Source organism: Macaca nemestrina, chromosome 2 (assembly GCF_043159975.1).
Source record: "Macaca nemestrina isolate mMacNem1 chromosome 2, mMacNem.hap1, whole genome shotgun sequence".
Taxonomy (NCBI): Eukaryota; Metazoa; Chordata; class Mammalia; order Primates; family Cercopithecidae; genus Macaca; species Macaca nemestrina.
The window spans coordinates 33,382,253-33,403,601 of NC_092126.1; the positions used below are offsets into that span (position 1 = coordinate 33,382,253).

General features: G+C 38.6%; 2 protein-coding genes across 3 annotated transcripts in view; one reads left to right on the forward strand and one right to left on the reverse strand.

The window, feature by feature from the left end:
• LOC105490394 (collagen type VI alpha 6 chain) overlaps positions 1-17,995 on the forward strand; it is a 162,148-nt gene extending 144,153 nt beyond the window's left edge. The window contains exons 37-39 of the mRNA XM_011755938.3: positions 192-863; positions 3,570-3,663; positions 14,404-17,995. Of these exons, the coding sequence (XP_011754240.2) occupies positions 192-863; positions 3,570-3,663; positions 14,404-14,593 (956 nt within the window). The 3' untranslated portion in view covers positions 14,594-17,995. The remainder of the gene's footprint in view (positions 1-191; positions 864-3,569; positions 3,664-14,403) is intronic.
• Positions 17,996-18,149: 154 nt separating this feature from the next.
• The window catches only part of LOC105490395 (phosphoinositide-3-kinase regulatory subunit 4), a 73,725-nt gene continuing 70,525 nt past the window's right edge, over positions 18,150-21,349 (reverse strand). For both annotated transcript variants that reach the window (XM_011755942.2, XM_011755943.2), the window contains exons 17-20: positions 20,705-20,805; positions 20,182-20,270; positions 19,817-19,925; positions 18,150-18,696 (exon numbers count right to left, since the gene is read on the reverse strand). In XM_011755942.2, the coding sequence (XP_011754244.2) occupies positions 18,526-18,696; positions 19,817-19,925; positions 20,182-20,270; positions 20,705-20,805 (470 nt within the window). In that variant the 3' untranslated portion in view covers positions 18,150-18,525. The remainder of the gene's footprint in view (positions 18,697-19,816; positions 19,926-20,181; positions 20,271-20,704; positions 20,806-21,349) is intronic.

A 21,349-nucleotide genomic window follows, 5' to 3' on the forward strand; every position in this document is an offset into this window, starting at 1 on the left:
GCTGGATATAAAATCTGTACTTTTGGGAGACAGATGCAAACCATGTACAAGGCAATCTTCCTGTTACTATTAAAGTATTTAGTCACTTTTAACATCAAAGACTATGCAGTCTCTAAATGTCAAAATGTTTGACATGCTATCTTCCCTTTTCTATTTCTACTTAGTAACCCAGAATGACTTTTGGTTCACAGATGTATGCAAGCCAGACGCTTCTTGTGACCAAGCCAGACCACCCCCTGTGCAGTCTTACATGGATGCTGCTTTCCTTCTGGATGGCTCCCGGAACGTGGGAAGTGCTGAATTTGAAGACATAAGAGCTTTCCTGGGAGCACTATTAGATCACTTTGAAATCACCCCAGAGCCAGAGACTTCTGTCACTGGAGACCGGGTGGCCCTATTGAGCCATGCTCCCCCCGACTTCCTACCCAACACTCAGAAGAGTCCAGTTAGAGCTGAGTTCAATCTCACCACCTATAGCAGTAAGCGCCTCATGAAGAGGCACGTGGATGAGTCAGTTAAACAACTAAATGGAGATGCTTTTATTGGTCATGCCTTACAGTGGACTCTGGACAATGTCTTTTTAACTGCACCCAATCTGAGAAGAAACAAAGTCATATTTGTGATATCTGCTGGGGAAACCAGCCACTTAGATGGGGAAATCTTAAAGAAGGAATCTTTGCGAGCCAAATGTCAAGGGTATGCCCTATTTGTGTTTTCCCTTGGCCCTACTTGGGATGACAAGGAACTGGAGGATCTCGCTAGCCACCCTTTGGATCACCACCTGGTCCAGCTTGGCCGAATTCATAAACCTGACCACAGTTATGGTGTGAAGTTTGTGAAGACCTTTATAAACTCAATCAGGCGTAAGTCATAAAATCTGTTCTTCTCTGCACATTAAGAATATACATGGTATCACTAAAAAAAGGTTGATGAGCTAACATGGATACTTGGAAACCTCTTGTTTGTCTTCAAGGGCACTTCAGGGTCAGAAAAGAAAATATATAATGACAGATGGTAGAAGGGAGGAAACCTCTGGTTCCTACACATTTAGTTTTCTGGCTCATTTTTTTTTTTTATGCCTCTGGTTCCTATGGAGAAGCAAGCATAACAAGCAGCTGTTCACACATCTGTCTTCATGGAGCAGTGCAGTCCGGGGGTGTGAAGTCACAGCCTGGACTTTAGCTACAAAGTAGAAATCCTTGCCATGTAACCTTAGCATACTGCCCTTTGATGGAAAGTTTTATCTGTTAAGGCACCAAAAAAGAGAGCCAAAGAAAAATTAAACAGTTCTGGGCTTTGCTTTCACAAGTTCCTGAGGCAGAGTTTGAAGTGTTAGGAGATACCATTTTACCTGTCAGAATGAAAAATACAGCCTTGCAAAACTTTCTTAGCCTTGTTAATGGCTCTTTTTATGATGCCAGTAATTAGTGTAACTGGCACCCATTAAAAAGAAACATGGGCTTCATTTCTTGGAGTAAGTTTGCCTTGAAAATATGCAATCCATTTTGAATGCAACAGGATGGATAAAAATAAGCTGTATCCTAATATGATTCTGAAGGGTGAAAAGCACTTGGTAGGATTTGCAAATGTTTTCATGGTAAATGATCCCTTGAAGTCCAGATACAGAAAAATGAACACACAGGCAAAAGAATACCCAGTGTGGCTCAACTGAAGTCCTAATTGTGTCTCAAATGTGCCTGTGATATTATGTGGCAAGCCCAGTTAAAGCTGTAGAGACATAGACTTATCAATCAGTGTAGGGTGAGGTCTAAAGAAGCCTTGGAGATTGTTGTTGGGGCTGATAGTATATCCTCTATGATTCAAACTGACTCTAGGACCAGTAGTACCAGTGTCACTTGGGGGCCTATTAGAAACATAGAATCTTAGGACCCAACGCAGTCATTCTGAGCCAGAATCTGCATATTATAAAGATCCCCAGGTGACTCATATGTATATTATGGTTTGAGAAACACTTGGATAGGAACAATAAACTCCCAAAATGAAATTTATGTGGATGTATTCTGGAATAGAAGCCAGAAAGAAAAGCTAAGGATAAAAGGAAAAAAATGGGGATGGGGTCATTCTGAAGAAAAGAATCATAAGGCATCTGTAAGGGTAAAAAAAGTACACCTCTCAAGACTGATAAACTTGTAAAGAAACTCTCATCAAGAGTTTGGCAAGAAGTTGGAAGAAGTCTTATGATGGAATTTCCTTCCCCACTCCCCCAAAATTCTTGGTAGTGTTTTATGGGTTATTAGCCAAATTTTATTAGATAAATAGCACCACCCCCTGCCACCAACTGAGGAAAGGTAAAAAGATGTTTTAAGAAAAAAGTACTTAGGGTACGTGAGAGATACATAAAGTGCTTTGGGAAAACTATAACCGTGATGAAATTATATACCATTCTTCTGGAACTTAGATCTATAAATCTGTAATCTTTAAAATGTAACTATAAAAGTACAAGTCAAGAAAGACTTTGCATAATCATGTTCAAGTCTACATGCTTAATTCCATAGCAGGCCCACAGACTTGCACTAACGCACTCAACATTAACCTATATTTACTGAGGAACTTCTCTGAGCCACTCATTGTTCTGATGCTGGGTATCAAGGAGTGACCAAAACAGTCTTAGTTACTGACTGGTCTTCTGGTCTAGCTCCCTCGCTTTGTGGCTCTTACTTAAATATACTGTTATAGTAGAGTTGACTGTCAAGCACAGTCCACATCAATCAACACATTTTCTAAGAGAAACAAAACTGTTGACAAACCATCTGATACTTAACACAGATAAAAAGAAATTAAAATTCAGGTGCTCAATAACAGTAGCCTCACAGTCTTAGGCCATTCAGTCCAGAGCACACAGTCCTACCTACAACAGCAGCTCTGGAGACAGTGTTGGATCACAGTCCAGGACCAACTCGCTACTTATCATGACCCGACCCTGGGTGACCAGGAAGAGATCTAGTTGTGTTTAGCAAATCTGTTTGATTTAATGCTTCAAAGAAATATAGAATAGATTTTTAAGAATTCCCATCAAAAATGGCTTTTAAATCTTTACATGGTATACAAAGAGGCATGCTTCATTGTTATGAAAAATTAATACACTTCCAAATGAAATGAGCCACTAATGAACTGAACCCAAGATGTTAGTGCTATTGTCGCTGTTGTTACTGATTCAAAGACCATAAAGAAAACGTTTTTTCCCCTTTGCATTTTGATATTTCTAAGGAGCAAATAAATAAATACTCTGGTTAGTTTATATCAATTAAAAGCCAGACCATTAGAACTGGCTCATGGTATCTCCTCTAATGGTTGACCTGCTTTAGCAGCTAAGAGGATCTTACTGAAAAGTTAGTTGAATTCACCTATAAATGCAGAAGGGATGTGTTTTCTAAAGTCGGTTTTAAAGATTCCCCTGAGAAATCTGCTTTCATTTCATGTGACCACCTTAGTTGGTATTTCTCTTGATGGCTATTTAAAACGGTAAAGCGGCACTTTGTGTACAGAGCAGATTGCAGTAATGTTAACAGTCATGAATACAAGACTCATCACAGGCTTTTCTCTTCTAGGTGCAATCAACAAATACCCACCAATAAACTTAAAAATAAAGTGCAATAGACTTAACCCTGCAGATCCAAGGCAGCCCCCACGACATTTCCGAAGGTATTGTCTGCTTGGTGTTACTTGATAAATGAGATTGCCCCCCGCCTTTATTCTCTCTATTTTCCTCCTCCTCCTCGTCTTGCTTTTCTTCCTCCTTCATCTGACATATATGATGGCTGCAGCCTACCTTCAGATGGTTTTCCTAAAGGGAAGTAGGATAGGGTGTGTGTGTGAATGAATGTATGTGTACATTATATACATATATACATATAGAGAGTAGCAAGATAGTAACTGTTGGAGAATATAGGTGAAAGATATACAGGTTATTTATGATTCTGTTCATTCTAATTTTCTGTGAATTTCACAATTAAAAACTTGTAAAACTTAGTGAAAGAGTGAACAGTAATAAATGTGTCTGAAGAGAGGCTTAATGAACTATAGAAAATGCTGAAATAGAATGAAGAGATGATCAAGAATTTTAGAGACAAAATGAAATGGGAAGATCTAATCTATATCTAATTGGAATTCTAGAAAGATGAAATAGAAATAATGAGAGCCAATATTCAAACACATAAAGAGATGATCATATTCTAGAACTTATGAATGACATGAATTCACATGAAGAAAAAACAAGATATAACAGGCAAGATAAATAGAAAGCAACAGTTAGACATAGTATGGGGAAATGCAGGACACCAAGATAAAACTTAAAAGCAGCCAAAAAGAAAAGTCAGATCATCTACAAATAAATTATAATTAGGCTGGTAGGTGATTTATCAATTGTAACAGTGGAAACCACCAAACTATTGAATAACTTTAGTGGAAGAAAATTTTGTCAACTTAGAAACACTGTCTTAAGACAATTTAGACTTAAAAAAATAGTTTACTACAAAGAAGCCTTTACTAAAACTTCTAAAGTATGTACTTCAAGAAAAATAAAAAATAACCACAGAAGAAGGGAATGAGATGCAAGAGGCAATAGTAAGTGATAAAATTCGTCAGTATTTAGTTAAATCTAAACAAATTTGTTTTTGTTTGTAAGACAGAGTTTCACTCTGTTGCCCAGGCTGGAGTGCAGTGGCATGATCTCAGCTCACTGCAAACTCCACCTCTGAGGTTCAAGCAATTCTCCTGCCTCAGCCTCCCAAGTAGCTGGGATTACAGGCATCCACCACTATGCCTGGCTAATTTTAGCCACGCCTGGCTAATTTTTTTTTTGTATTTTTCAGGATAGATGGGGTTTCACCATGTTGGTCAGGCTGGTCTTGAACTCCTGGCCTCAAGTGATCCACCCACCTCAGCCTCCCAAAGTATTAGGATTACAGGCATCAGACACCGTACCTAGCCTAAACAAATGTATTTTTAAGTAATATATCTAACTTTTGGGATTACAAAAAAGTTGACTTGTTAACAACACTATGAAAATAAAACATTTCACCTGGTGATTTTAACAGAAAAAGTTCTAAGACTATAAATATTAATAAATATTTTTGATTTATTTAAATACGAGAAAAGACATCAAACAAAAATAATCTTGTATTATTAAAAAATGAAGCCTTGGACTTTAAGGAAAGAAAGGTGATACTAAAAAAAGAGGGTATTAATAATGTAAGTCACAGGGAGATAAATGGAGTTAAAAGATTCTAGGAGCTTGTATCATTTGAGCTGGGGGTTAGGCTATTGAAAAACTTGAGATGCTTAAAAATGCATTACAAATTTTAAGGGCACACATGAAAAAGGAAAATAGAAATTAGCTAACTAACAAAAATCTAGTGAGGTAAAATAGGATAGAAAACAAGAATGTAATAAATATTTTTTTAAATAAAAAGCCAAGAAAAAAAAAAGTTTCTTTAAAAAGGCCAAAAAAAAAAAAAAAAAAAAAAAAGACAAGTAGAAGGCACAATGACAGCAGAATGAAGTCCATTTAAATATGTGTGTAATCATGAAAAAAAAAAATATGAACATGCCAGTTACAATCAGCGATTGATGGATTTGATTTTAAAAACAAAATAAAATCCAGCTTTGCCCGGGCACGGTGGCTCACGCCTATAAGCCCAGCACTTTGGGAGGCTGAGGCAGGTGGATCACCTGAGGTCTGCAGTTCGAGACCAGCCTGGCCAACATGGTGAAACTTCATCTCTACTAACAATACAAGAAATTAGCCGGGCGTAGTGGCAGGCATGTGTAATCCCAGCTACTCGGGAGGCTGAGGCAGGAGAATCACTTGAACCCAGGGGGCAGAGGTTGCAGTGAGCCAAGATTGCACCACTGCACTCCAGTCTTGAGGACAAGAGCAAAACTCTGTCTCAAAAAATAAAGAAATAATAAAATCCAGCTTCAACTGCTTTCAAGACACACATCCACAATATAAGGAAATGGAGAGGCAGAAAGTAAAATGATGGAAAAAAACATACTGGGCAAATATATCAAAAATAAAGGTAGAATAGCTATATTTATATCAGATAATATATACTTTTAAATAAAACCATTTCATAGGGATAAAGAGGATGACTACATGACGACAAAGTGTTAAATTTATGAGGAAGATAAAACAATTTTAAATTGATAAGAGGGTCGTAAAATCTTAAAATATACAAAAGAGAAACTGAAAAACCACAAGGAGAAATTGTCAGTGAACCATCATCAAAATTTGAGATTTCATTACACTAGTTTGAATATTGATAGGTGAAGTAGACAAAAATGAGTAATGATATAAAAGATTTAAACATAAGTAATAAACCATTTAGTAGATACATGCAGAACCCTGCACAGAAAAATTAGACATATGGATATTAACAACTGTTAAGGTGGAGTGTTTACAAGTGTTCCTTGTGCAACTTCTAACTTATAAAGCAAGTGTCAACAAATCTCTGAGAACTGGTGTCATACAGTCCACATTGTCTGACCACAGTGCAACTAAGTTAGAAATTAATAACAATATTTTAGGCTGGGCACGGTGCTCACGCCTCTAATCCCAGCACTCTGGGAGGCTGAGGTGGGTGAATCACCTGAGGTCAGGAGTTCAAGGCCAGCCTGGCCAACATGGTGAAACCCCATCTCTACGAACAATACAAAAATTAGCCAGGTGTGATGGCACACACCTGTAATCCCAGCTACTTGGGAGACTGAGAAGGAGGGTTACTCCAACTCAGGAGGCAGAGGTTGCAGTGAGCCAAGACCACATCACCGCACTCCAGCCTGGGCAACAGAGTGAGACTCTGTCTCAAAATAAATAAATAAATAAATAAATAAATAAATAAATAAATAAATAAAATAATGTTTTAAAAGCCTATACATTTTTAAATCAGCTTTCTCAATAATGGGACAAAAAATTATAGTGAAAAGTTAAAAATACTTAGAACTGTATAACAATCAAAATGCTATATGTCAAAACTTGTAGGATGCACCAAAGTCATGATTTAGGAAATTTTATCTTAATTCTCATGTGAGGAAAGTTTTTAAAATTCAAAACACTAATGAGCTAAGCATTGATCTGAAGATGTTATATATTTGAAAAAACAGACTATATCCAAAGAAATGAATATAATGAGTAGACTTAATGTTTTTTTAAAAATTAACATATAAAAGAGTATCAACAAAGGCAAAGTCAGTTCTTTCAAAACTTAAGAATGTGCATATATATTGTATCTTTAGCACATATGAATATTACCTTTTAAAAATTAGAAATAAGTGAAATCAAATGGGAGTGTCTTTATTTCTGTGGTAAATTATTCTGTACAAACCCACATATACATTACTCAGCCACCAACCACAATCAAATGTGTACCAGCACCTGGACCCACACTTAGGCAAATACCTTTGGCGATGTGCCTACTTTTATTGTGTGATGTGTGCATTTCTGCATGGTAATCAAGGCCAGGGAGGCACTCCTATTGCAGAAGCCCCAGCTCTGTCACCTCTGAGAAGCCTCCACCTGGAATCTCTTGCTTACCTTGACAGATGAGCTGTCCGGGGAACTGTCCAGCAGCAAATAATTCCTGAAGTCACACCTAAAACAGGCCTGTGAAGTAAGTCCAGGAAGAGCAGGGCTCCCCATGCTGCAGGTGTCTGGCAGCTTGGAAAAGGGATATAGACAAGATGCTGTGCATGTGACTCTTGCCGAGGACAGCGTCTTTGGCATGGAGGGTACATTAAAACTGGTGCTAAAGCAGTGTTTTCAACGAGTCAGGCTAAGTGCTATAAGCTGGTTAGCTTGCACAGGGCCTGGGTGCTCAGTAGGGCACAGCACTTGGGATTTAGTGCTCTGCAGTCACTATTAATGTTATTTTTGAATTTGAGTTTTCTAGTGAAGTCCAATGGGATAATAAAGCACGTGCTGGGGAGTCAGGACCTGGAGCCTTGGTTCACTTGCCAGTCCACCTCCCTCCACTTCCCCAGAACTGGTTCTCACAGACCACTGTGTATCTCCCAGCACCCTGGGGTTCCCCCGCCCCACCCTCCCCTAGACTGGGAGACAGGGTCAGTTATGCTCCCACAGTCTTGGGGCAGGAAAGCAGCAGCCATCCACCCCAAGCTGGCAGTGCCACAATGCATTTGTCTTTTGCCCACCTATATCTAGGCACCCAGCATGTCCCAGCAAAGAGGCTGCAACACTCTACAGCAAGCTTGTCCAATCTGTCGCCCACAGGCTGCATGAGGCTCAGGACAGCTTTGAATGTAGCCTAACACAAATTTGCAAACTTTCTTAAAACATGAGATTTTTTTGTGATTTAAAAAAATTTTTTTAAAACTCATCAGCTATTGTTAGCGTTCGTGTATTTTATGTGTGACCCAAGACAGTTCTTCTTCCAGTGTCGCCCAGGGAAGCCAAGAGACTGGACACCCCTGCTGTAGAGGATCACCCCTCTGCCGCAGGTTGGGATGGCCAGCCAAGAGAAGGGGCGAGATGTCTGGCTCAACTTCTGGCTGTTGGGAAAAGGAACTCAAGAGCCGGCCACACACCAAGTAAAGGGGATGGGGAAAGCATTTTGAATGACAGATAGAAACCTCCATGGTACATGGAGAGATCACAGAAGGAAGAAAGCTTTTTTCCCTGCTTTTAGACTTAAGGGCCTCAATTTGCATTTTGCCTTCAGCTCTCCACATATGTAGCCAGCCATGACTGCAACAAGGACACATGTGGGAGCCAATCTATGCAATTAAAAGGCATTTTTGAAAACCACTCCTACCATGCTTTCTGTTGCAGAGAAATATGAGTGGGAGGAGGGGATCCAAAGTGCTTTTGGACAGGAAGTTTCTTCCTCTTTCGCCACACTGCCCCAGATACACTGGATGCTCAGCTTCTCCTATGTATTTGAAATGGTGAAATGTCAGCAAATGGCTGGGGCATCAAGGAATTGAGACACGAAATCCATACCACTGTCTGTGCATTCCCCAGGCCTTCTCTAAGTGACCAAAGACTCTAATCAAAAGTTATGAGCCACACAGCTGCTTCTGAAACTCCTTGCCTGAGCCATTCAAGAGAGGTGAGGCAGAACTGAAAACACAGGATTGAGGGAGATGAGAATACCTGCTAGGGAAGAGGTCTGGATATAGAGACTCATCAGGTCCTTGGAATGACTTGCATAGGAATTAGGTCATTCTGTGAGATTATGAGAAATACATGTAGAAACTGGTGCTTATCAGATAGAAAAGGAAGGAGCCGAATCAAACCACAAGCTACCAAGGAGACAAATGGCCCACGAGGGCAAGAGAGCAGGGCACCCTCTTTATATAAGCACTTAGATCTGCTCAGAAACAATAAAGGCAGAAAGCCACCTTTTTATTGCTTCATCCAGCCAAGGAAGAAACTTTGCCAGACTTTAAAGCAGTGACAGGCCAGAGCCAGAACAACTGAATGGTAGAAATGGACACCATCACTAATGCCATATGAATAATACATCTGTTATAATTCTGCTTTCCAACGTATGTTTTCTGGACACACCAAATGTGAAAGAATTCCGGAAATAGAAGCAATCTTGTCTGTATTTTCTATTTCAGTCCATCTAGTCAACTAATAAATGCAGCATGGCTGACTTTTGAATATCTGCATAGATGGAGGAGTCTGATCACAGAGAACTATAATTAATCCTACCTCGCCTTATCTAGAATTTGTCACATCCATCTTTCCAGAGACTTTACTGGAGCTGAGCACAAGTTGCAAAATAGACAATTTCATTCTTTGCCTTGACAACCTATTGTTGAACGTACCAATCAGCAAAGAATTATTTGAACAATATACAGTAGGATAAAGAGAAATACAGTCTTGTAATTCTCAAACTGAGTAATCAAATGATTTTTTTCTTTTCTTTTCTTTTCTTTTTTTTTTTTTTTTTGGGAGATGGAGTCTCGCTCTGTCACCCACGCTGGAGTTCAGTGGCATGATCTCGGCTCACTGCAACCTCTGCCTCCCGGGTTCAAGAAATTCTCCTGCCTCAGCCTCCTGAATAGCTGGGACTACAGGCACGTGCCACCACACCCGGCTAATTTTTTCTATTTTTAGTAGAGATGGAGTTTCACAATATTAGCCAGGATGGTCTTGATCTCCTGACCTCATGATCTGCCTGCCTCAGCCTCCCAAAGTGCTGGGATTACAGGCGTCAGCCACCATGTCCGGCCCAAATGATTTTTATTAAATGATTATTGCTGGGGTGTGGTGGCTCACACCTGTAATCCCAGCACTTTGGGAGGCTGAGTCGGGCAAATCAGGAGGTCAAGAGATCGAGACTATCCTGGCCAACATGGTGAAACCCCGTCCCTACTAAAAATACAAAAATTAGCTGGGTGTGCTGGCGCACACCTGTAGTCCCAGCTACTCGGGAGGCTGAGACAGGAGAATTACCTGAATTGGGAGCCTAGGGTTGCGGTGAGCCAGAATTGCACCACTGCACTCCAGCCTGGCAACAGAGCGAGACTGTCCCCCAAAAAAATTAAATTAAAAATAAATAAATAAATAAATAAATAAATAAATAAATAAATAAGGCATGGTGGCAGGCACCTGTAATCCCAGCTACTCAGGAGGCTAAGGCAGGAGAATCACTTGAACCCAGGAGGCAGAGGTTGCAGTGAGCCGAGATTACGCCACTGCCCTCCAGCCTGGGTGACAGAGAGAGACTCCATCTCAAAAAAAAAAAAAAGAAAAAAGAAAAAAAAACGAGTACTAACTCCTACATATAACACAGTGAAAAATGGAAATTCAAAGATATGGTATTAATGTTCAACCTTTTGAGAATAAAAATATTTGAGAGGGGAAAAAAGATAGCAATATCATGCTATACAAGCACTTACTAATTTAACAATTTTTTCTTAAAGATGGGGAGGGGGATAACATAACTAGACCTGCCATAAAAGAAAACAAAGGACCTAATGGAAAAGGGAGCAGGGGGGCAGGGGTTGCGGGGGTGGGGGGCAGCGTGAAGGGGCTAGGGAAGAGTCCAGTAAAGATAAGACCATGAAAACAATGTGCTTCAGACTCAAAATAATGCCCTTCCCATGATCAGTGGAGCCATGTTCTATGCATACAATCGTCACTTTGGGGAATGAGTTTATAACGTTCAGTCTGGAAGATAATAAGGAAATGCTGGGATAGCGCATGGGTGGCTCACTCCTGTAATCCCAGCACTTTGGGAGGCCAAGGCAACAAGACTGCTTGACCCCAGGAGTTCAAGACCAGCCTGGGCAACATAGTGAGACCTCAGCTCTCCAAAAATAAAACAATTGGCCAGGTGTGGAGGCACGCACCTGTAGTCCCAGCCATTCGGGAGGCTGAGGCAGGAAGATCACTTGAGCCTAGGAGATCTGGACTGCAGTGAGCTATGATGGCAACACTGCACTCCAGCCTGGATGACGGAGTGAGACCTCGTATCAAATAAATATATATAACATTATATTTGTATGTTATATATAATATGTATATATATACACACACACACTGGGAAGAGCAAAAATGAAGAGAGATGTGAGAAAATTGTATTTGCAGTGAAATTTAGCCATGGCTGCTGTTCTTGGTAGATGTTAATAATATATTTGTATATTATACATTTGTATATTATATAATATATATTTTTTATATATATACATACACACACACATACTGGGAAGAGCAAAATGAAGGGAGATGTGAGAAATTTGTATTTGCAGTGAAATTTAGCCATGGTTGCTATTCTTGGTAGATGTTAATAATATATTTGTATATTATGTATATTATACATTATATTTGTATATTATATATAATATATATATACACACACATACACACACACATACTGGGAAGAGCAACATGAAGGGAGATGTGAGAAATTTGTATTTGCAGTGAAATTTAGCCATGGCTGCTGTTCTTGGTAGATGTTTGTTGATCAACTTATTACATCTCTGATAACACTGATGGAAGTGAACTGAGATATATGTTGGAATTTGAGTTTCAGAAGCCGAGATATGTAGTATACAATGCATGGAGGCTTTGGAGTCTATGTAACATGAATTGGCATGGGTTTTTTTTGTTGTTGTTTGAATGCTTCCTTTCTTCTTAACTCTGTTTATATGTGGAAGAAATAGTGTGTGTTTCTATGTGTGTGAGAAGTGAAATAACTTTAATTTTAAATTTGTTCTATATCTTTCACTATACTCATTTTCTAAATACTGATTTTTTTGAGAGATCAGATTTTATAGCTGGTAAAAACAGAAAAATAAGAAAGGGATCACAATGAATATTACCACTGTTTTGGTTTCAATGTTTTGAAGTTCTCTTCAGTCCTCCTGTATTAGTCTTTGCATTGCTATAAAGGAATAGCTGAGACGGGGTGATTTATAAAGAAAAGATGTTTATTTGGCTCACGTTTCTGCAGACCATACAAACACGGCACCAGCATCTGCTCAGCTTCTAGTGCGGCCTCAGGAAGCTTTTACTCATGGTGGAAGATGAAGGGAGAGCAGGCACATCACATGGCAAGAGAGGGAGCAAGAGAGAGAAGGTTCCAGGCTCTTTTTAAACAACCAGCTCTCACATGAACTAAGAGTGAGAATTCACTCATTACCACAAAAACAGCACCAAGCTATTCATGAGGGCTCCACCCCCATGACTCAAACACCTCCTACTAGGCCCACCTCTTAACACTGGAAGTCACATTTCAACATGAGATTTGGAGGGGACATCCAAATCATATCACCTCCCTTGACTGTAATTCAGCTAATTGCTCAAGTTTATCAGTATTAAGAAGCCTCTCTCTCTCTTCATACCACCAGCTTTCATGCATTCATCCTACAAATATTTATGAAGAGCCTGCTGCACCAGGCTCTCATACCTTAGCCGTCCGGCCTGCCCCAAGCCATCTGTGTTCCTATAGTTCTACACCCATTTCCAGGTGTTTCTGGTAGTATGAAATTTATCTCACTTTCTTACTCCAAATATGTTGATAGTTCTCCATAGTGTCCTGAATAAAAACCCAGTTCAATGGCAGTAACATTGAACTCGGTCTCGGAACAGTTGGGTTATAGTTCCGGCTCTGCCATTGACCTTCACCTCAATGCACTTCAGTTTCCTCATCTGTAACCAACAGAGCACCATGGTAACTAGTCTAGGGGACTTCAGTTGTTACTCACAACAGAAATCATTTTTCATTCCCATTTTACACCTGAAGAAACAAGAGTCACTCTAGTTAAATGATTTGCCCAGAGCTGTTCGGCTAGGGGCTAGAATATAAGAATGTAAGAAAGTGAACCCAAAGCTCTTTCCACAACATCCCTGTATATAGGATTGTCTGAAACGGCTCCCTTTTTGTACTGGCTGATACAGTAGCCACCAGCTATATGTGGTTATTTAATTAAAATTAAATCTCAGTTCCTCAGTCACACTAACTACTTTTCAAGTGCTCAAAAGCCACATGTGGCTCATGGCTGCCATATAGGCAGTACAGATTCTCAGACACTTCTGTCAGCACAGGTTTTTTCAGACAGGCTCTAAGTTCTAGTTAGCACTTGGCTTCTATGATTCCCGGATTTCTCAACCTGTCCTGCGAGTCCTACCAGGGTCTGACTCCAGCTCCTCTTTACTGTTGGGTTACTCATGACTCCTAGCCAGGCTCTTGATGTGCCTGCCAGACTGGGCTCTATTTCTGTGTCCCCCATTGTACCTAACACCATGCCTTCTATTAAGCAGAGAGTAAACATATGGATGGATAGATGGACCTATGGAAGAAAGGAAGAGAGGAAAGAAGGGAGTGGCATACATTCATGCTTTCATTAGTCAAATACTTATTGAGTGACTGCTATGTGTTAAGCACTTTTAGGTTCCTGGGATTACTATAGTGAACAGACAAGATCTCATGAACTTTCTGTCTGGTTGGGTGGAAAAGTGGGGAACAGATCATAAAGAAGTTTACAGGTAAATAAAAGTTCAGATAGTGCCAAGTGTTATAAAGAAAATAGCATGATGTGCTGAGGCACTGGAAGTAGGAGTGGATCTGGGAAAACTATAGATATGGTGGTCTGTGATGAGGTACTGTTATGAACCCAAATCTAAATAATCTGAAGGACCATCCTTGGTAGATCTGAGTGGTACATATTCCATGAAGAAACTTTGCTGCTGAAATAATACTTTTGCATACTTTGATGAGATGTATCATTTGTCAGCTTCTGATATATGAGCCAATGTAAGTACCCAGTTTAATAATTTTAAAATTACCCTGGAGGAAGGCTGCAACAAGGAAATGGGTGAAACAATTAATTTAGTAAGACAGATTAATATGTAGTCTATTAAAGTTGAAATGGCATTTATCTTCTATGATGTTCTCTTTTGTTGTATAGCTTTGTTCCTGGACCATATAAAGCTACCCTCAAAGAAGATATATTACAGAAGGCAAAATTCTTTCAAGATAAAAAATATCTTTCAAGAGTAGCAAGAAGTGGCAGAGATGATGCTATTCAAAATTTTATCAGAAACACCTCCTATACCTTTAAGAATGGAAGAAGGGTGACAAAAAGTGCTCCCAAATGACGTGGTAAAAAAAAAAAAAAATGCTTGAACAACTTAGCCTTAGGAAGCATAGTAAGACTCTGGACTTAAATAGTAACTAAATCTGCTGCCAGAACTCAAGCAACAGTTTGTAGGTTATCAGGTGACTTGACCCCCTGCATTCATTGGTATTAAGATATATCTTGTTCATTTATTTGACCACTCCTGACAATTCCAGCACTCTACAACTGATACGTTCAAGAACTGTTTCATTAGAAGACAGAAGAATGAAAGAAGTGTTTTGAAAAGTCTAATGGAGATATAAATTGAAGGTAAAATTTATATGATGTATGCATATGTGTACATGAGTCAATGTTAATTCTTTTATCTCTGTCCAGTTCATTTCCTGCAAACCCATCCTCCTTTCCTAATTTAGTAATGTCTAACGCTCATCTATTTAATCAAAGTTATTTTTAAATGTTTTAAGCTACTCCAAAATTTACCCTAGAAATGGATGCTGTTTATATGTCATATTTTTAAAATTTGACCTTCTATTCCATTTAAACACACCACTGTGGGAGTTGTTTGCTTGGACTGATGAGAAGAGGGTAATTTTCTCCATCTCTAAATCCTCCTAAACTCACTGAAAAACTCATTAATTCCCACAGAACATAAATTATTGCTTTTGAGCTGGAAGTTTTCTCTTCATTAGGAAGCTTACTGCCATTTTGATGGAGCTTGAAGCCATTTTGATGGAATTCTAGTCTGTCTTTCCTGTTATGGTCATTTATTAATTTTCACTAATTCATATATGCTTTAGACAAGGAGAGTCAAGACACAACTTGTCATAGATGAAGCTCTGAGTTACTTTTACCCATCAGGTAGCTGTTTAGTCAATAATAAACAGCACCAAAACAGGATTGGCAGAGCTCTTAAAAACAGCCTTAAATACACGCTGAGTTTAGAAAAAATGTAAGAAAATAATTGTTTTAATCTACAAATTCATATGCAGTTGCAGAGATGCAAAAGAGATCAGAGTAAAAGTATGAAAGGTTTTAGAAGTACCTAGTCTCTAGTAGCATGCTCTGATAGCTGTGTCCTCATCTGCATTTAATTTTTATTTTTATGATAGGGCTGATATTTTTAACAACTAAACACCCGAAGTATTATAGCATTATTTAATTTAAACACAGTGTTCAGACCTTACCTCAGTCTAAGAGCTGGCTCCACAGTTGGTAGCAATGGCCCTGTTAGGCAGACTGTCCCCCTCTTTGGGAATGGCAAGAAGCCCTGCTTGGATGCATGGAGTGGATGGATACTGACACCAAGGACATTCAGATTTTCTTTCCTATACCTATTTTCATAAAACTTGGAAAGACAAACTATTCTGCAGCATTTTTTAAAAACCACTTCTGCCATTCTTACTTAGGTAAATCCAGAGATAGCACCTAATGTCTTCAGAGGAGACAGAAGTTCAAGGAGTTAAATGTCACATTCATACTCAGGTAGCAGAGAAGAATAAAACACATCAGGTTTGCTTCATCTATCCTAAGTGGTGCTTAGAGGTTCAGGAAAAATGTCTCAAGTACAGGAAATTAATGAGCAATATTTACAATGTATTTTAATAAAAGGGATTTTTCTAGTTAACTCTGAGTTAAGCACAAACTTTTCTTTTGTTAATTGTTGGAAATACCATTAAGATGTATTTGTCTGTTTTTCTGCATTGGCAAGTAAAGAACACCAAACAAATATTCCCTTGGTGACAGATTATTTTTAGCATTTTGGGCCATCTTTTGAATCACTAATAGGTGAGAGCTCTGAAGCATGCTGCAAATAGAAGTTCCTTTTTAAAAATGCCTAATATTAGTATTTTCCCTGATTTACCTCTTTCTCCTAAAAGTAGAAACAGCAAAAATTAAGTTGAATATAAATGTAATAAAGCTATATTTAACCCAAGAATCACACAAGCAGGATGCTTCTTGGTTTAAAAATGTGAATTAATCGACTGTAAAGGAACTGCCTCCCATTATCTCTGCACTCAGCTATGACTCAAACTTATTTTTTTTTAAGTAGAGGTCAAAAGAAGATGCAACTTAACATGGCATCAGATTGTAATACTTAGCATTCAACCAAATAACTTTTTTCCAAAACTGGGGCTTTTCTGTGGGGCAAGGGGACAGAGAAGAATGGGTAGTAGCAGGAGATAAGGGGAGAAAAGGATCATATCTCTGTCAGCCCACTCCATTTTTTTTTTCTTAGCATTTCCCACATTTATCAGCCTTACAGCTTATCTAATGGCTCCAGGCTGAAGTCCAATCTCAGCATTACAGTTTCTATATCAAAAAAAATTTTCCCCAACCCCCTGCAGACTCTAAATCTGACTTAGTGGCTAGAAACCCTGTAAATATGGTTTTGGCAGACATTAAGGGGAAACAAAGGCAAGGCAACATGACAATGCCAAATTTGAAGCTATCTAGGCCTAGTTAGTCCATCATTCCTAACTTTGACATTTCTGAATGACTGGCATTTTCTGACAGTTTTGTTGTTTACCTGTCTAAAAACTAAGTGCAGCTGGCTCTGTATCTGTGGGTGCTCCACATCCATGAGTTCAACCATGGATAAAAAGTATTCAGAAAAAGATGTTTGTGTCTGTACTGAACATGTACAGACATTTTTCTTTTCATTCTCTAAACAATACAGTATAACAACTATTTATATAGCATTTATAGTGTATTATATCACAAGTGATGTAGAAATAATTTAAAGTATATGAGAAGATGTGTGTAGATTATCTGCAAATACAACATCATTTTATGTAAGAGACTAGAGCATCTGTGGCTTTTGTTATCCTTGGGAGGTCCTGGAACCAATGCCCCAGAGATACCTAGGGATGATTGTATTGAATCATGAAACTAGATAGATGCTTTGTAAACTACATGTACTGTAACTTAATTATATAATTATAAAAATACAGAAAATTCTTAGCGTATTTCTAAGCAAGCAGGCTTTTCTCTTGGCTGAGATTTTTATAGACTCATGTAACTAATTTTAAACTAAAATATTCTGAATACCATAAACCCTTCTACAAGTGGATGAGAATTAAATATGGAGACAGTCTGTATGCAAATAGTAATCCATAACCTTGAAGGGTTTTATCTTAGTGGAAAAGACCAATTTTGGCCTTTTAAAAATGTATATTTTTGGTGTACTTTTAACTTTATTTTTCTTTTTCATGCATTCAATAGTCTATACTGGATAAAAGCAACCTGTTGGGCCAAGTGTCAGAATTTATGGTACAGCCCATAAAAAATAATGATGGCCAAGAGGAGGCATACTTGTATAACTAATATGCAGGAAATCAATTTTATAATGTTAAATAACTAATAAGGCAGACTGTAAAACACACAAGAAAGAGCAGAAAGAGCACAATATTTAGAGTCCAGAGATTTGGACCTAACCCCTGGTTCTGTCACTGATTCCTTGTGACATCGAGTCCATTTCTTCACCTTAGAACAAATGCTGCTGGAGAGATTATTCCTCTGCTTAAATTTACCATTTAAAACCACCACCAAAAACACAAACACTTAGGATGCACGAATACAGTTTAACTGCTTTGAATAGCATTTTTAATAGCAAAAATGTGTTTATACCTATAATAGCTTACAACCATCTTTTCAACCATCTTTTTCAATACAAAATAAACATTCATTTTCATATTTTATATTTCTCACCTCTATAACATATACAATAAAAATCCCAGACATTGTTGGCTGGCTGATTCTTGCAAAGAGATGCATAAGTAAACTAGTTAAGTACATCTTAACCATTTTGGGTATCATTTAGTCAGTCATGAAACAGTAATATAGAGACATAATTTTGAAAATTAAGCAAATGAATCTGTTCTCTAGAAATGCCTTTTGAGTTATAGTAGTATATTTATAACTTTATTACAATTTATACAAATCAGTAGGTTTTTATTTCCACACCTTCACAATCCCATCTCTAGAAGCAGTTACAATGAAGCCCTGTGTTGTCTGGAATGTGGCGACATCAGTGATGATGTCGTGATGTCCCACGGGCAGGGACTCTGGGCCCCTTCGAGGGGTGTCATCACTTGGTCCTACTTTCTGCTTATTCTGAATTTCCTGTCAGGGAGCAAGCCAGAAGTTAAAAGTCTGTACCATATTCTTCCTCTCGTCAATAGTCTTTGCTTCTGAGATACTGTTGTATTTAAGTTAACACCTTTTGTAAAGTAGTCATGCTTTCACAAATACACTGAGCAAAAGGAGTAGAAGAGCCAAAAATGACATTCCAGGGTCCTAGTCATTGGATTTCATGAGTAGCCACTTACAGATATGGAAAACTTATTTTAGGTCAATATTCTGTGCATATTAACTTTTGCCAACATCAAAAGAAAAAAGGGATAGAATACAATCAAAAGAGGTATAGCCAGGCACGTTGGGTCACACCTATAATCCCAGCACTTTGGGAGGCCAAGGTCTCCCAAGTCACAAGGTCAGGAGATCGAGACCATCCTGGCCAACATGATGAAACCCCGTCTCTACTAAAAATACAAAACTTAGCCAGGTGTGGTGGCACACACCTGTAGTCCCAGCTCCTTAGGAGGCTGAGGCAGGAGAATCGCTTGAACCCAGGAGGCAGAGGTTGCAGTGAGCAGAGATCGTGCCACTGCACTCCAGCCTGGGCGACAGAGCGAGACTCCGTCTCAAAAAACAAACAAACAAACAAAAAAAAAAGGTATACATGACCAGAATATAAAAAATACATAGCAGATGTTCTAGCACTTCTAAAGCTCATTAATATTTGTCATGAAGGAAGCACACTTTTATTTATGGAACACCTACTTTGGCCCAGGTACTAAGGGTATATTCTCTCACTTGAAGTTTCTGCCTGAGTCAAGAATACAAACTTTACAGTCCCAAAGCCAGGTTTGAATCCCAGCTTTCTGTTTACTAGCTGTGTGACCTTGAACAAGTTACTTAACCTCACTGTGCCTTTTTCATTTGTAAGAGGATAATAAAAGTGCTTCCTTACGATGTTATAAAGTACATACTGGTCATTTGAGCTATTACTTATATGCACTTTCTTTATGCTTATTTTACCTTAATAAAAGTTAATTTTTTTAATTCAAGAAAAAATAAATTTCCTAAATTCAAAGTACTCCTTGGTCACGTCATTTATTTTAATTCTGTTTACAAAAGCCATGTTTGTGCTTACAAAAGTTGAATGAAAAGACTACAGTACCTGGACAACTTCAGTGCCTTCAATTATTTTCCTGTAGTAGGACACAGATGGGGAACTAGTACTTCCTGCAACAACATAGGACCTTTCTGGGTAGGCCAAGTCCCAAAACCTAGGGAAGAGGAAATAAATGACAACCTTTACAGGACAATGAGAGGAACTAATAATCATTGGCTTCATCAATGCATTGTTTTTCTTTTGCATTAGAAAAAGAGGTTTTTATAGAACAGCATACCATTGGTTACAAATAAAGTATTAACAGTTGTCCTTATAAGATGATTTTAAACATTACAGTGCCATCAGTATCTGTAATAACATCTTGTAAAAGTATCCATTTTATTCTTTAAGTATTTGTTGAGATCGTGTACCTTATTTTCATATCTGAGCCAGCTGTTAGCAGGATAGGATTTCCATCTGCAGGACTACAGTAGATACCATGGACGCTATGAGGAGAAGACTTAAAAGAAATAAATGTGGAGTCAAATAAAAGACATCCGTGTATTCCATAAATGATGGTGCTATTTCTAGAGGCAAGTTAACTGTCAGTAGCTTTACAAGCACCTGGTTACCTGAAGAAATGAGAGACCAGTTATGTATGCCCTATCTACCTCAATCTGGGCTTTTCCTAATTAAGCTAGATCTCACTGGGGTTCCAAAGAGACATCACAAGCTTTATGGGCTAGCAACTTATTTACCCACTAATGCAGAACACTAGCAAGGAAACATTCATGTAGCAATGGCCACATGATACTTGATGTTATTAAAAACCCCAATTTAAACATAACCCAAAAGCCCAACAGATACTAGGTTTGATTAAATGCCTAAAAGTACTTAGGATGTAGGGAATAATATCATCCTTTACAGTAAAAACTGTAAAAACTGAAGTCAAACCTGTAATTCAGAAAGTGGTGGTGCACTGCTGGCCCAGAGAGTAAATCTTCTGTCACCAGTCTCCATGTCCCACATGGACACTTCATTGTTGCCCTGAACAGCTAAAAGAGACAAAGGCCAGAATCTAGACTCAGACAAAAAGAGTTGGGGAAGATTACAACAAAACAAATTGCAGTCCTGAGAGAAAGACAAATCTCTTTCTTTCAGGGGGAGAGACAATATAAGAGGCTTTATTCACTTATTAATATTTACTGAGCCAGTAAATATTTTTACTATGGGCTAGTCATTGAGCTAGGCACTGAAGAAAAGATGGCAAAGCAGAAAAATTCCCAGTTTCATGGAACTTCCATTCTAGTGGGGACAATAGACAAAAATGCAAAGGCCTTTCTGAAGCAGGCGTGTGCTTAGTTGAAAGAACAAGTCAGTGTGGCAGGAACAGACTGAGAATGGGAGATAAGTAGGAGAAAGGGCAGTAGTGCTGGTCACTTTCCATTTGCTGCTCTAAATCTGGCCTAAATGAACCACATCAACAAGCTCCTGCACCCCCTCTGGCTGGGTTTGCCAGCCTGTGATAGGCTAAATAATGGCCCCAAAAGTATCCAAGTCCTATCCCCTGGAACCTGTGAATGGTACCTTATATGGCAA